The sequence below is a fragment of the Rattus rattus genome, chromosome 10 (genome assembly GCF_011064425.1).
Source record: "Rattus rattus isolate New Zealand chromosome 10, Rrattus_CSIRO_v1, whole genome shotgun sequence".
NCBI lineage: Eukaryota > Metazoa > Chordata > Mammalia > Rodentia > Muridae > Rattus > Rattus rattus.
The window spans coordinates 41,415,326-41,432,169 of NC_046163.1; the positions used below are offsets into that span (position 1 = coordinate 41,415,326).

Below are 16,844 nucleotides of genomic sequence, written 5' to 3' on the forward strand. Positions count from 1 at the left end.
TGCACGGTTTAGAGCATGCTACAATGAAGTTCAGGAATCCTCCTACTCAGATTTAACTTGTAATGGATGGCGAGGCAGTAAATGAGAGAGCAAAGTCCTAGGAGGCACTGGGTGGGTCTAGCCCCCAGGTATGGGACCTGTGTATTCTCACCTGCAGCTTAGGTAGACTAAACCAGCCTGGGTGTGAGTTTTGCTCTCCTGAAGCACTGGAGTCACTGTGACAGAAACAAATCCTCCCATTTATAAAACGCTTCGCACTGGAGCCCTGTTTGGAATGGCTCTGAAATCTGCTCGGCAGACTCATAAAGATCATATTAATTCTCTCGGACACCGGAGGCTTTTTAAAAACGAATGTGAAAGGTATCGATTCCCACACACCTGACGGGGTGAGACCACAGAGAAACAGTTTTAAACTTTATAGTGGAAAGCTGAAACAGCAAGTGAGTGAGCTCCTAGCGGTCACGGCACAAGACAAACAGCAAGGGCTAACGCGGTTTTTCAGGAACTCTGTAGCAGGAAGGTGGCGGGTCAGCTCCACACAGGGCTTTAAAAACGCAGACTAAAAGCATTCCATGGAAACGTGTAAGACTTGAGAGCGAACTGCAGAGCTTGTCCCAAGAAGATTAAAAACTTTTCACTGTTTTCCTTCACCGACAAGTCTAGTTAAGGCATCGGTGGGATTTCAGTTCATTCCCCACGGTCAACATTTAAACTAGTGTCAGAGGCAGCAAGGAGGTCTCAGACCTGGGGTATGGTTCCTCTTATCACAGAGCACCATAATATGGATTTTAGATCTTTAACCTGATGAGGAAGAAAAGAGGAGAAACAAGCTTATCCCTAAAGCCCCAGGGAACTCTAGAAAGTCACGACATTTTAGCACACCTACTCTGTTGCCAACTTTGACAATCCAAGGGGACTCCTAAGTCTGAGCCTTCTGTGAGTCTGCTGTCGTGGAAGACAGGGGTAAAACAAAATTGAAAACAAGAGAGGTGCTTAGAAGACCTTTCTCCAAATTAGCCAAAGTATCCATCTAAAGACAAAGAAAAAGAACACTCGTTGCGGTGAGATCTTGCTTCAGAAGAAAGCAAGCTTGTCAGTACAGTGTCATTACAAGTGGGGAAAGATGACTGAGGAATGGCTGATGAGAGTTATCTATGAAGATGACGTCAGTAAACACACAGTGTCCACTTTATTTGGCGAATCAAAACCCGGATGCCTCCAAGGTAGGCCCAAGTCGATCACAAACCCGATAGAGACAAAGGAGGAATATTTATATCTCGTCACATGTGCTCCCCTTTCCTCTGAGTTAGCCTCTTCCTAAACAGAAAAGGTGGGCAATGGATCAGCCAGCATTTCCTATCAATTGCTTTGACCCATGCCGCTTCCTCTTTGGGACAGTCTTTTTCTGTTTCCTCTCTACCCACTCAGGGTGTGAGCATCGCATAGCTGTGAGGCTGACGGTGTTGATTGTGGGTCCATCCTGTGTTCCAGCACTGGAGTGGAGTATGCACTGTCATTTACTCTTGTTAAGTGTGACCAGAAACACTGCTGTCCATTGGTGTCATGTACTATATAGTCTCTTAAGTAGACTATTTTTTTCCTGTTTTTTTTTTTCAACTTACCAGTGGGAAATGAATCTATAGAACACGCAATTATTCTATGCAAATGTCATTAAAACATTTGCATAGAATAACATCCTTTACTTCATTTAGAGCACCAATACAGACATACATGACTGACAGTGAAGAACTGTCAATAGTCACTCTGAAAAGGATAACAGAATAGAAATGTGGGAAATGAGAGAACGAGGGACTAGTCTATTAGTCTGTATGTACCCTGCAGTTCAGACTGGCCTTCCAAGTCACTACTGCCCTTACCTCTAGCAGAGTCAGGAACACAGCTTTGCGCTTCTATAATCTCCTGATAATGAAAATCTCATCATTTCAACCAAAGCGACTGGATGCAAACTCTAAAATCTGTTTCCTATAAGACATCTAAAACTTAAAGGCATTATTGAATTGAAGCTCTTTCCAAATTGCAAAAAAGAAAAAAACAAACAAACAAAAAAACCCTTAACATCTCCCTAGTTAACTCTCCAAAAAGGAAAACATGTCTGTGCTTGGCCACTGGATGGCATCCATTTCAGAAACCCAAAGGCTTGATGGTCAGTGTCCTCAAAAGGATGGGAAAACAGTACATTGGAACTTACATGAGAACCAGGACCCTCAAAGGACACATCCTTAGGCAAGGAATAATTTGAAAAAAATCAGTCTCCTACCAAAGGCAAGCGGCAAGTTACTGTGGCCCAAGCAAAGATGAGTCAACTGAACTGGAAAGTGGATCCAAACAGTGAAGTATGGCAAGACACAGGGCAATACGCAGCCTATGAAGGGAGGATTCAGTACATGGGGTCGGTGAGGGGACTGGGGGACAAAATTCTCTAGCATGTATCTAGATGGGATTTATAAAGAGAAATAAGAAAGGCAAGAAAAGAGAGAAAAGAATTTAAAATCTCAGATTTCTAGAAAGCTATGAGCTCTCAGAATTAAGAAGAACCATAGATTCCGAAGAGGAAACAGGAAATGACATACATCCATGTAGGAAAATTTCTATTTAAATTTCAGAATACCAAAGAGGGGATCTTTAAATGAACTGGCAAGAAAATACAGACTGGCTTTAAAATGGGACAACCAATGGGTTGACAGCCTCTCTCGAGCTGGTCCTGGAGGAGAAGGCCCTTCAACACAATGGGATAGATTCTATCCTATTTATTTCTGTGTGGTAGAACGATGATAGCTTGTAGTTTACTATCTGGTGAAAGCCCTACTCAGAAAGATGAGGTCAAAATAAAACATTCTAAGGAAAAGAAATACCAGCCTAAGGATTTTAACCAAGTAGAAGCTACAGACAGGATTTCTTCAGGTTGTCCTTTCATGTGAAGAACTAGGAAAACACAACAAAACAGATTTAATGCAAGAAGAAAGGTGAACAAGTATCTTGGAAATTATGTCAGTAAATGTAAGCTCTTACCACGTTTACATGTGTGGCATATTCTGTTGACTAAAGTAGTAGGGGAAATCAAGGCAGAACTCAAATCCTGGCACCAACAATGTGGAGATCAGAAGAGGGGTATTGGAACCAAAATGTCTCAGGTTATTTTAGAAAGAGGATAAAAGACTAACTTACAACTTTAAGATGAATAGGATGTCAAAGTATTAAGAATGTAAAAGAGAGTAAACATAGTGTACAACTACCAAACTTAGGAAAATAAACCAAGAAGTCAGGAGGTGGGGGGTATTATATAGCAAGGCACGATGAAGACTTAAAATGACACTCAAATTCAAGTAACTTAGTGATAATTACAAAATATAAATGGGCTAAAATCACTAATGCTCCCCTTGGCGATTTTATATTATATTCAAAATAAAAAGTTCCAGACATATGCTACTAAAAGGCATACTGAGAAAGAATTAACCAGGAGATATGCTATATTGACATCAGACAGAGCAAATCTTAAGAAAAAAGAAAAAGACCATTATGAGAAATAAAGGCTTATACAAAACCATTCCTTAAAATCACTAGGCATTCTAAATGTGTTTGCTAAGACCTTGTTTTGAACTTGTGAGTGTGCATATGCGTATGTCTATGTGTGAATTTGTACACATGACTGCAGTGCCCATGGGGGCTAGAGGAAGATGTGGGGTCCCCCAGAGCCGGAGTTACAGGCAGTTGTGAGCAGCCTGATGTGGATGTTGGCTGTAAAAGTAGTAATGTATTCTGCCACTGAGCCACCAATCCCACCCTACGAGTTCTAAGCTTTAATGAATACAGACACGGATTATCCTCAAAACACATACAAGGACAACTGAAAGTCTTGCTAAACTATTCAAACTCACAGCAAAGAGGGTAAAGTGCAGTTGCCTATAACTTTTCAACGGTTTCCCTGGTCAACTCTCTCTCTGGAATCACTCTGCCTTCAAGCTTTTCTGTCTGCTTCATTCACGGTTGTATTTTAAAGCTTAGAGCAACATGATACATGGTGGCTGCCTAATGAAGCTTGTTGAGTGTTTGAATTAGTCAAGATGAAAACAAGATAGTAGCAACAGAGACCAGATAATGCAATCAACAAGCGTGACCCAGAGACCTGCACTTCTAACGTGTAAAGACACGCTGTCAAACAGGCATGGCATACTTAAGAAAATTCAGAATGGGCCAGACCACATTCTCTGACCACAGTACAATTAAGTTAGAAGTAAACAACAACAAGACAATAAAATTCTCTGCATTATAAGACGTAAAACACATTTTGGAGAAAGTCAGAGGGAAGGGGAAAAACATACAGGAGACTTAGTAACAGAAATCATTATAACCAATATGCATGGCGAGCGGAAGACAATGAGGGCACAAGCGGGTGGACGGCACATACAAATGAGGGCCAACAACGTAAACACGAAGAAGATATGTGGCAGGAAATGAAAAGGAGACTATTGAAGTAGAAAAATACACACGATAAAGAATAAGAAAGCCAAGAGCTGTTTCTTTGAAAACAACCCAAAGCTCTAACAAGTGTGATTGGGGGTGAAAAGAGGTGAGGTTTAATATTAGGGATAAAAGATGCTAAATCTCGGGGTTGGGGATTTAGCTCAGTGGTAGAGCCCTGGGTTCGGTCCCCAGCTCCAAAAAAAAAAAAAAAAAAGATGCCAAATCTCCGATACACAAGAAGGTATTTGGGGCTAATTTATTTATTTATTTTTTTTTTTTTTTCGGGGGGTGGGGACCGAACCCAGGGCCTTGCGCTTCCTAGGCAAGCGCTCTGGCCACTGAGCTAAATCCCCAACCCCTAATTTATTTTAAAATAAATGGAGTGGAGAATTTGCCAGAATAAAGACAAGCTCTACAATGTATGATGATTAAATAGATCAAGTCCGAGTTAATCATCCTCTTGCCAAAAACACCTTTTGGTGGTGGTGGCTCCTTAGCTCCAGCCCCAGGTGAGGAGCTATTGACAGATGATGACTTCTGGGGAAAGAACAGGCAGTGTTTTTAGAAGTACGGCCTCTGGCAGGGTAGGCTGATTGCGCTCCAGAGGATGGCCCCATACCCATTGGAATGGGGCAGCCCAAATTAAACTTGGTGGGTTATTTAAAAAAAAAAAAAAGTATACAATGTTGGTAAGAGGTGGGGAGATAGGAGATGGATCTGGGAGGAGTTGGGGGAGGGAATGAGGGGGAATATGGTCAAAATACACTGAATACTTAGATGAAATTCTCTAAGACTTAGTAAAAAATGTTAAAAAAAAGAAAAAAACAACAACAAAACAATAAAAACAAAAAAACAAAAACAAAAAACAACCTTCCAGACTAAATTCTCAATGATGTAAAATCCAGATGATTTTAGTAGTGAGTTCCATTAAACATCCAGTTACAGGTTAATCCCAGTTTTAAACAAAATTGTCACAAAGAACAATTAGGGTTTTACAGCATGTGATTGTATGAGAACCTTGATACCCAGAGCTGCCAGGGCTGGTGCACAAGGAGTATTTCTTGCTCAGTCTCCCTTGTGAACGTAATTGCAAAAGCTTCAATCAAACACTATCAGTTTTAGGTCAAGAATGCATGGTACTTATGCTCCGCCTTGACTGCAGGAGATAAGGAGGGCTCCTCATTAGAAAACCTGAGTTTCACCACACAAGCAGATTGTAGGGGGAAAAAAAAAATCAAATTAGTCTTCTAGATGGAGATATTGATCAGTTTGCCTCAATTTGAAAGTGTACACTGAATCCCCTGTATTGAGGAACGTGAAGAATTTTCTGTTCCTCAAAGGATATCAAGTGTTTTTCTAAAACCTTTCAAATAATTCTCTTCGAATCAAAAACAGAACGGGGATACCTGCTTATGATTGACACTGTCCTGGCAAACTCAGACAGCACAAAGACCAATCAAAGGGCTCAAGATCTCAAGGAAAAAGATGATGGCAAATATAGTGTTGGGGGTGTCTGTGTCGTGGCCGAGGTCTCTGGGGAAGTGACAGAACTCAAGCTCTTTTTAGAATTCAAGGAGTCCAGAAGATAGACGATCTAGGCTTTCTAAAACCTAGAATAGTCTTATAGGTGACTCTTGTACTTTCTAATACCTACAGTTGTATTTTTCCCGGTTCCAAGCCCTTTAATAACAACTGAACCTTCTGGGTGGGTGGAGCGGTACCACGATTGGACTTCCGGTATGACGGAATTCCCGCAGAGCACACCCTTGGGATTTTCAGATTCTCCGATACCCAAGAAGAGACCAGAACAGTACTGAGCTCTGCTCCTGAGGATCATGACTACTCTGACAAGTCTTTTTATTCGTTATCATTTTCAGTGGCGTTTGTCTGTTTGGATTTTGTTGTTTTTCTCCACTTTGTTTTCTTCAGCACGAGGACTTTAAAATAACACCAAGTCCTCCACGGGGGGGTCAGGGAGAGAATTCCATTTCAGTATTTCATTGTAGAGTGGTATTTAATTTTCTTTCCCCTTGACTCTTTAAATGGTTTGTTCTTGTGGTTTCTCCAAGTATTTTTGTATTCTGAGTCACTCTGAGCAACTGACTGGGAATGTAGGAAGAAGTCTCCTTTTGCTGTTTTGATTAACTGTCTGATTGACCCTGGGCTCCTCACTGAACCTAATCAAGTAACTTCATTCATTGCTAAATCAAGATACAAAGTAGCCTGGAAACATAGGTTAAAATTAGACCCTGCCACCTGATGACTCACTTCTCGTTAATTTACGCAAATTAGATTTTTCCTGTAACATTTCCAATTGAAGCAAAATAAAGACACCCCCTTCATTACTTTTATCCGACCTTGGCGCATTCCCATGCATCATTTGTTCAGTTCCACTGATTAGCTTTAGTGAACAACCACAGCTCCTGGTGATTGGCCCTTAAATCAAGCCTTGATACTCTGTAGCAGCAGGGGAGGGAGAGGTTAGAAAAATGGAGTATGTAAGGAAGGGGGAGTATGTCAAAGTCCTGATGCAGCCTCCACCTCTGGGTCCAGGTCTGCACTGTGTGATCTTAAGCAAGTCAAAAGAACATGGAGACAGTGCTTTCCAACTTACAAATGGTCACCCACAACCTTCCACCTTTTTAACCTTCTGTGGGATTGTTTCAACTCCCCCCTCCAACTCCCCCCCCCCAAAAAAGTGAGGACTTGTAAGTTTGTAAACAGTAAACCCTAGTATGGAAGACCATAGGTAGTAAAATGTAGTTTTAAGAAAAAGACTTGGCGAGATTCTAGTGCCTACTGGAAAACCAGGATTTAAAGATTTTTCTGACTTGTGTTTTTGTCTTTTGAATTTTGTTCGTATTTTGTTAAAAATATAAACTGAAGTCTGAGGAAAGCCAGTGCAGTGGCACTTGCCTGCAATCCCAACACTCAGGAGGTGGGGGCAGGCAGATCAACAGTTCAAGGCCAGCCTTGGCTATAGAATGAATTCCAGACTAGCCTGAGGTACCTGATATCCTGACTGGAGAGAAAACAAAAAACAAAAATGAGAGAGAAAAACTGTTTCCATAAAAGCTGCTGCACTGTCGTCTTACCTTTGTTCTGTGTTGAAGAGTGCGAAGACGTGCTTGCTGGACATGAAGCCTTTCTCCACGTCCCGGACTTTCAGGTTGTCCAGTGGAAGCATATACTTCTTTTCTTTCTCCTGTTGTATAGAGGTGAGAGAGAGAGGGGATGTTAATAGAACACCACACCAATGGCAACACACCATCCGAACCAGCTATCACTTAATAACACTTGATTCCATTACCTTGATACTGTCAAACACTACTTTTACACCAGCTCCTGAGGAATACAAGTTATGTGAGACAGGAGAGTCCAGTGATTCTCAACACGTGGGGTGGGGGAGGGGAGCTTACGGGAAAGACTCAGATGGGGAAAACACATGCTCCTCTATCCTTGCCCCCTCGTGTGGGTCCCCTTAGATGTTTTGAAATGTTAGTTTGATATTAAGAATTTAGCCATCTGTTAATATTTAACAAAAATGTTCTGGTCCTAATTCAATGAGAAATGCCAGATGGATTTGATTTCACGTTTTATTTGCAGCCTAAGCAGTTTTGATAGCCAGCATTGGCAAGAGAGTGTGGAAGCACAAGGACCCTGGTATGAAATACCCCATAAATTGAGATAAAGCACAGAGAACCTTTCTTTCATTTGGGTCTGAGATAAAGTATAGGTCCACAAAAGGATTCTTCTACACAGCTCTTAAAAGCTCCGGCGAGCTCTTAGCTCACTGGAGAAGAAAAACCTGTTATGATTAGATTGATATTAATTAACATAACTTCTCTTTTAAAACATTCTTTATAAAGAATATGGATACAGGAAAGGTAAGGTTTGCGAGTATAACTAAACCACATTGGTGAAACATACCAAATACCAAAGAGTTACTAGAAACACTTTTAAAGGCTGGCCCGGGGACAATGTCTAAATGCCGATCAACCTATATAACAGGCAAGAGGCAAAGACTCAGTTCAGGAAGTCTGGTAAAAACCTACTAGTAGGTCACTTTAGCCTGGTACTTGTTAAACAGTAGCCCTCTGTATGAGGAAGAACTAGACCTCAGCACACTGGAGCGCGTACTCATAGCTCTAATTCTAACACACACATCTACCGTTGCCTATGGGAACCGGGCCCCACACACCCATGTTTGCCAGGGGCTTGGCTGCTGTTCCTGCAGCATATGGGCTGCTTGAGGGCTCACGGCTCAGGAGCACACAGCATGTGCTGTGTTGGATTGCAGGGGATATCAGTGTTCTTGCCATTTTCCGTTCCTAAAAACATGAGCAGAGTACATCACAGTACGTTCTCCCACCCCTCAAAAAAGACTCCGTACTTAACCACAAAAGTAAGACCTTGAAGAGAGAACTGCTGCAAAAGTTGGAGGAAGCTGGTTAGAAAACAAAATGGCCGACCTGGCAAACAAAGAAAGCCCTCAAAGCATTGAAGGAAAGATAAAAGGAACTCTGGGAGTGGAGGAAGCCTAGGGAAAAAACGCGTATCGGCAGAGCACTTTGAGCCTGTTCCTCTATTTCCTGTGTAAAATTAATAATTTATTCATAAATGCATGGATATGCTAAATAGCAAAATACAAAACTCAAGTAAATGAGGTATCAGGGCAGAGTCCAACTTCCTTAAAACATTTGTCAAACTATTTTAAGGCAGAATTCTGAGGCCAGACTAGATTGAATAAAACCCTCTCCAATACATAATCAAATGAAAATGCTTGGGACCCAGAGAACATTTTTTTTTTTAAATTGGATGGTTTTCAATGCCCTAAATTTAAGCAGCTGGGTTTATTTATTTATTTATTTTTTATTATTTTTTTTATGCACCATCCTATTCAACCTTTTGAAATGATGGATTGGCTTTTTAATAGGAAATCTGCATTTCATTGTAAAGACGGAACACAATGTCCTTGGCTTGTGTTCTGTAGAAGCAGGCCCCACTTTGTACTGAATTCTTCAGCATATAGGGAAGACTGGCAATTCTGCAAGTTTACATCAGCTTTTAAACTCGGAGGGGAAAACATTCAGATGCAGACAGGGAAGGGGGAAAAATACAGCTTTACTCCCAAAGAATTAAATAGAATATTTATCTAAGGGTTTTGAGGACATGGTGTTAGATTATTTCATAATCACGCAGTTTAAGACTGACAAAAAAAAAAAAGACAGTTTCTTCTGACTGGCTTGCATAATTAAATTGTAAGTTAAACAGAACTAAATGGAGCAGCAACACGAAATAATGAAATGATGTGTCATGGGTATGTCTGAAAAATCTTGGTGGTTTGGGGACTGTGGTTCAAAAATCAGCAACAAAAATCATGAATCTCAAATAAAAGGCTATGGGAGGGAGAGAGGTGTAGAAGTATAATTTCTAAAACGTAGTGACACTCAGCACCATGTTAATTAAGAGGCTTGGTATGTTACCTGTCAGTTCTAATAACCCACTGTCCAATGTATGAAACGACTTGAACTGTAGCCAGTTAAATTGGGATATGTGTAAGTGCGAGGCAGACACTGATACCAAAGATTTGGTATAAAGTAATAATAATAATTATTATTTATGTGCTTGCTTATTTCAAAATTTTATGTGTATGGGTGTTGTGGCTTCGTGTATGACTGTCTATCACACGCGTGCCATGGAGGCCAGCCAAGACCATCAGATTCCCTGGAACTATAGTCATAAACCACTATAAGCCACCCTGCTGGTGCTGGGAACTAAACCTGGGTCCTTGGGAAAGGCAGCCAATGCTCTTTGCTAATGAACCATATGTCCAGCCCACTGGTGATAATTTTAATCAACAATCTCTTTAGCACTTTTGACAAATGAAAATTTTATAATCTCATCAATATCTGTATATTAAGTTGAAATGATATGAATATGTCAAAGTGTTATTAAACATGATTTCTTCTGCTTCTTTTCTTTGGAAGGTGGCTGCTAGACAAGTACAAATGACACGTGGCTCACATGAAGTTTTATTAACAGCACTGAGCCCCATGCACTCAACCTGTCCTTCCTGACTCCCATCCACTCATGAACTCTCCCTTTCTGACTTGCTTGTTTCTTCCATGCCGCATGTTCTTTATGAAGCTCGGTGTTGGGAATCGGTTCTAGTGCTTTGTCTTATCTCGGCTCCCAAAAGCTGTGCTTCCAGACCTGAGGGTCCCTGCCCCCAGTTGGCTTCGATAGATAATAAAAAAAAGTTGCCATACAGCCTGGGCAAGGAGACTAGGACTTTTAGATTGCATGGGCAAGGGAGGGGAGGGGAGGGAAGGAGAGGGGGGAGGGAGGGAGGGAGAGAAGAGAGAAGAGAGGGGGAAGAAAATCACCATGATTGGGAAGTAGAAAGAGGAAACTTAAAGCACCACCCCAACCCACCCTACCTCCAGCACGTGAGAATCGGGAAAGTGGCCCTATCCCTGATTGGGTCTGGGGTAACAGAGATGAAATACAGATTTTAAAAGATGTTAGCTCAAGAGTACCAAATGGGAGTGTTTGCTAGCCACTGGGATGTTTAGAAGTGTCCAACCATTGAGCTAGTCAAAGCACATCAAAATTAGCTAGTGTGTGTGTGTGTGTGTGTGTGTGTGTGTGTGTGTGTGTGTGTGTGTGTGTGTATTCATTTGTGAATCCAGAAAGCTATTGGGGAGACACACTGCCCACTGGGAGTCAAAGTGATTTAACTAATTGACCACTGCAGCCCAACGCCATTCTGGTGTGCTCTCTTCTCTCACCTCTTTCACTGCACAGCTGGAGACATTTCTTTCTGTTTCTCTTTGACCATTTCCGAGCTGTCCCAGATCTCTGGCATCTTGGAAGCACTTTGTCTCTTTGCCCTTTAGTTTCTTTAATGCCACCAGGGTGAGGATTTAGTTCTCCAAAGCTTTCAATAGCTTTCCATTATTTATAGAGGAATGTCCACTAAACTAATGTAACATTGTTAAACACCTAAATTAGGCCCCATCCTAATCCATCAAAAGATTGCTTCACTATTTTAGCAAAATCTCCATTTTTAGCTGTGAATATGTATAATCCCACCATTTGGGAAGCAGAGGCTGGAGTATCATTGAGAATTTGAGATTAACCAGAGCTATACTATGAGTTCCATGAAAACCAGGAAGATGTAGCAAGACCCTGTGTTAATGACCACAAATAACAACAACAACATATTCTATTATGACCAAATCCACCTTAGTCAATACTACACAGTTAAAGTTACCCTTTCAACTCCTTTCTACCATAGTCATGGTATTTACAGTTCACACCATGACCTACTCTGTGAAGTTTATTAGCTTAAACCTGTCTGTCACCTCCTTTTCGCTCCTGTTTCAGTGGCTATAAAAAGTATTATTTATTCCATTCTTTCTGAGTCACTATGTCTTATATGAGATTTTATCAATGCATTATATTAAAAAAAAACTAGTATAAGGCTCACTTAGAATTCAGAATATCCAACCTACTATATTATTCAAATGGGCTTCCTGTGCAAAGAAAAATGAAATAAAGAATACTTTTGCTGTAAAAAGGACTTAAAACTTATTAATTTAAATGGCATTTGGGGCAGCCATTTTGAGGTGAAAGCGTATATAAAATTTCAGAGATTTATTTTAATGCCAACTCTTAAAGGAACTTCTTGTATGTTTTTAAAAGCTTCTGGGACTGTTGCCATGTCGGTGACATCATTCCTTTTCATACTTAAACATTAGGTTTTTTCCTTTTCTTAGCACAGGAGGGTCACTAGTATTATTTGTATGAGGTATCCAGGCAGGATGAGAGCGATGATTTGTTCAAAGAGAAAGGGAAGCACAGGAGACCTAGCGTTCCATCCCAGTAACTGGACAAAAGCCCTCAGAAACATAGGAGAGGCCCAAAGGAGGGCACCTCCAATGAGAGAGTGGCCTGAGATGCAAATAAGTCAGGGATGAGTAGCTCCAGAGCAGCCACAAGGAAGAGAGGTAGAGATTATAGGGTGGCCATACTGTGTGCACCCTGAGCTTGAAATCAGAGGCAGCGGGCTTGTCAAACGCCCAGTTGTGGACCCTAGCTAGCAAAGCACCATTTAGTTCTTGCTAGAAGGGGATTTAGGGAGTGTGGGCAGAGGATTGGGTATGTGGAAGAATGGTTCCTATCGTGCGGAGTATAAGGAAGTGTGCATTCACTTCGCCATTTATACAAACTGAGTTTCATAAGTTGGAAACTAATTGAATGACCTTAGTTTGATTTTCTTATTCATAATACAACAACAGAACTCTTCCTGGAGACTGACTGGAGACTAATATCTCTTTCTCATTCTTAACCAGTGCCTATCAAAGCACCGAACACAACACATTCCTGTGTGTGTGTGTGTGTGTGTGTGTGTATGATTTTAAAATGATTTTAAAATGTTGGTTAACAAAGACACGTGCTTAATTTTTGACAGTCACATATATTTAAGAATTAAATAAAAATCCATTTCTAAAAACTGGTATAAGTGTGGTTTTAGCTTCATGTTGCTTTGACAAAAACATTTGACCAAAAATAATTCAAAGAGAAGTCTTATGTGGGTCCATGGTTTCAGGGGTGCTAGCACGTCATGGCAGGGAGTAGTTCACAGTGCAACAGTTCATAGCACGACATCCAGAAAGCATGGGCAGAGACCTGCACTACTGGATCTCCTCTTCCTTTTCCCTTTTCCCTTGTTTCATTTTGACGTCCAGGCTATATCAAGAGTGGGTCTCCCCACTTCCCCTTAGTAAACCCTCTCTGAGAATACCCTCACAGACACCCAGAAGCATGCCTTCCTAATCATACCTGTATGCTTCTCGATCGCACAAGGCAAGTAATCAAGCCTAAGTGCAGATGCCTGACTGGCATGGCTTTCGACCACTAAATCTATCCAAAGTTTAGGTTGACAGGCTGTGTTTATTTCCTTGTTCGTGTTTGCATTGCTTTGATTTGTTAGTGATGCCTCCTTTTCTGAAAGGAAATGTGTACTTAAGGCACTGGAGAGCCTGCCAAGTACCACCTCCTCCACAAAGCCAATTCCGATGACAGAATGCTACATGCTTCTTCCTTTAGAGCTCATGTTTCCCACAGGCATCATGGACTATCGAGATATGTCAGTAATTTTGGTGTTCATATTGTCTCTTTAGGTATATTGAAGCCCCGTGAGGACAAGGACTTATTTTGTGTTTGTACTCAGCTCCTATCACCTCCCTGCTTATTCAGATGTTGCTTAATAAACATTTGGTTTTTGGTGATATATCATAAGTAGTTTCAACGTGGTTGGTCTACTTACACCATTATGTTAAAATGCACTTACCCAGGTGTGATATTAGCACTCATTTTTGGCACTTCAAAGCTTGATTTTAACTGGTTTTACAGTATTTTAGGCATATATAATTTATTACATGAAGTTTAAGCAACCTAGATCAATATATCTAATTTGATTCACACAAGTCTCATGACTTCTGCACATGACAATCCAAATACTCTTGATAAAAAATGCAAAAAATGAAAGGACCCAAGGACTCTGCTCTTTAAAAAAAAGTGCCAGTTCTTTGATAGATCCTAGGTGAGAATATACTAGGGCCACTTTCCTGAATCAGTGCTTTGCAACGGCATTCTCAATATTTATCTTTCTATTCATGGAGTAAGTGTAGCTCTCGCCCCCTCATCAAAGTTTCTCTTTTTGCAGCAGATGAAGGCAGTTTGCTAATTGTCTTCTCTTCTTGGGAGACTGATATGTATCTGTTCTCTCTAAGTATCATACCTTTCATTGGTAATGAATGGGACAGTTCCACAACAGGGCCCTACCAAGCACCGGCAGTGGGTGAAGACTGAAGAGGTGGTAGTACTATGCTGACCAAAAATAAGGTAGTTGTCCCATCAAGCACTTGGTCCAGAAACAGGCCAGTAGCTCCTAGACTTATACAAGTTGAGAGAATCTTAATCCCCTAACTAACTACCTACCTACCTACCTAACTAACTAGGTAACTAAATTTCCAGAATTCTAGAAACTGGTAAGATATCATGGTACATCAAACTGCTTACTGCTCAAGAGGTAATAATGTTGATTAATATATTTTTTCTAACAAAGCTTTACTTTTCTTTTGTTGCACTGTAGCCAGAATGTAAGTGACATTATCCTGGGTATCATGGTAAGGCATAGTAACCCAAGCCTTCTGGCTTTGATTGACTAACACAGAGGCATGGGTAGGAGTGGATGTTCATCATGCCCTTCCCCCATCATCTGTTGCATCTTGAAAAAGGACATTACATGCTTGCCACAATGAATCCAAGCTCTTTACCTTGTCTACTGCACCAGCTCCAAGGCTGGTCTTTACAGGGTAGCCAATCATGTCTTCAAATGAAATGTTTTCATTTCCTATGCACAATATATCCAATTGTATCTTCTTGAGTCTTGGCATATAAGGATGTTCAGCCTGCAGCCCATGGGCTGGATACATCCCAGGCCAACACTCTTGTAATTGACAACGTCCTCTTGCAGCGTCTAAAGGTTGGACACCCCTGACACTATTTTTTTCCAGTAGGAATTTATTTCCATAATTGTCACTCTCAGCTCCCATTTGACTTGAGGGTTTTACAAAACATTATCCCATTGAGTTCAGACTTGATTTACAGTTTTTTCCCTAACAATATTATAGGTGTCCTTTCCTCATTTCACTTAAAAACGTACTTTTTTAATGTCTGAAATCCCATCAAGGAAGAGATTTCGCTCCAGCTCTCTCTTACTCTTCCTTTTCCCCATCTCTCCCCATTCCCTTCTCCCCTTCTGTCCATGTGCTCATGGCTGCGCTCTCTCTCTCTCTCTCTCTCTCTCTCTCTCTCTCTCTCTCTCTCTCACTCTCTGCCTTTCTCTGCCCCTACTACCCTCTTAACTCCCCTCCTCATGCCCTGATGCCCTGAATAAACTCTATTCTGTACTATAAAAAAAAAAGAAAAGATTTCATCACTGATATCCAGTATATTAATTGCTTTAAAAGTGGAGACGCCCTGCCCAGAGCAGAGCTGGTGTCATGAGAAGACTCATCATCTGTCACTGTGATGTTGACTCTTAGATATTCTCACAAGCGCCTTGCCTGGATTTCTGCACACTTCCCTCTCAGTCTGGCTGGCCCGACAGTCTTATTTCTCCAGGTCGTGGGAGCAGAGCTCCTCCCCTGTCCTTTAGCATCTAGGAACTTGTTTTGCCTCTTCCCTTCAGATCTTCCACATGAAATGGCTTTATGGAGCTGGCCCTAACCTCTGACTACGTAAATACATCCCCACCTGCTCCTGTCAGGAGCAGAGACTCCAGAGACAATTCACCAGACCCTCAAATTCAAGCTATCTGTGGCACACCCTGCCTATCTGATTGGGCACTTCGATGCACTTGCTAAGACCTTGGCTGCTTCCAGGATTCCTTGTCTCTAAGTCTGACTTCTTAGCAGCACTTGGTCTCTACTATATTGTTTTGTATCTCTGTCTTATTTTCTAAGTATCCAGGTACTTAGTCTATGTATGTGCACCTTCTTCCTTTAAGTATGACATAAACTCATGTGGGGAGGAGCGAAGTCTGCTGTCACTGCTCTCATTGCCATCTGTCCCTTCTCTGTTTCTCTAGTTTTGCTGCTGTGCCATTAGCACATTGATGAGAGAGAGAGAGAGAGAGAGAGAGAGAGAGAGAGAGAGAGAGAGAGAGAGAGCTCATTTCCTTATTGTTGGTGGTGATGTAGTAGATGTCCAGCAAACACTTGCGGGTTGAACACATGAGGGAGCAGTCCAACAGTCCCCTCCGGGCGGGCTCAGCGCTTACCCCAGATTGAGGACTCAGAAGTAATGACTGACTTATAAAACACTCAAAGTACCAAAGGGAGAAAAGGAGGTTATAAAAATATTGGGAATACCAAGATGCTGGTTTCACATGCTGTTGAAAACCAGAATCTGGTGTTTATTGCCATTAAAGAAGTTACAATTAGAGAGATGTGCAAGTATGAAGTGCATAATATAAACTGCTTGTCTTTTTATATGGATTTTAATTCCTTGTTTTAATCAGAACTACACTCTGAATGGTAAGGAACATCTGTCAACCAGGGGTTTGCTGAGTGTACTTCTTTAGATTTATTCTCTGACGCTGAAGAAACTGTCTGTGAAAAATGAATGGAGTCTCCTAGGAAATGCCAGTGTCTGGGCTATCAGGTTTGGGACCACTGGGGCCATGCCTGTATTTACTTGGAGTCTAGAATAGAACTGCACATGGCATATCTCCATCGGTAAGACAAAGAAAGCCAGTGGCTCCTGTTACCTCCCAACCTAGCTTT

General features: G+C 41.3%; 1 protein-coding gene across 4 annotated transcripts in view; it reads right to left on the minus strand.

The window, feature by feature from the left end:
* Positions 1 to 16,844, minus strand: part of Dnm3 (dynamin 3) — a 465,110-nt gene that overhangs the window by 121,811 nt on the left and 326,455 nt on the right. For all 4 annotated transcript variants that reach the window (XM_032914813.1, XM_032914814.1, XM_032914816.1 and 1 more), the window contains one exon: positions 7,578 to 7,687. In XM_032914813.1, the coding sequence (XP_032770704.1) occupies positions 7,578 to 7,687 (110 nt within the window). The remainder of the gene's footprint in view (positions 1 to 7,577; positions 7,688 to 16,844) is intronic.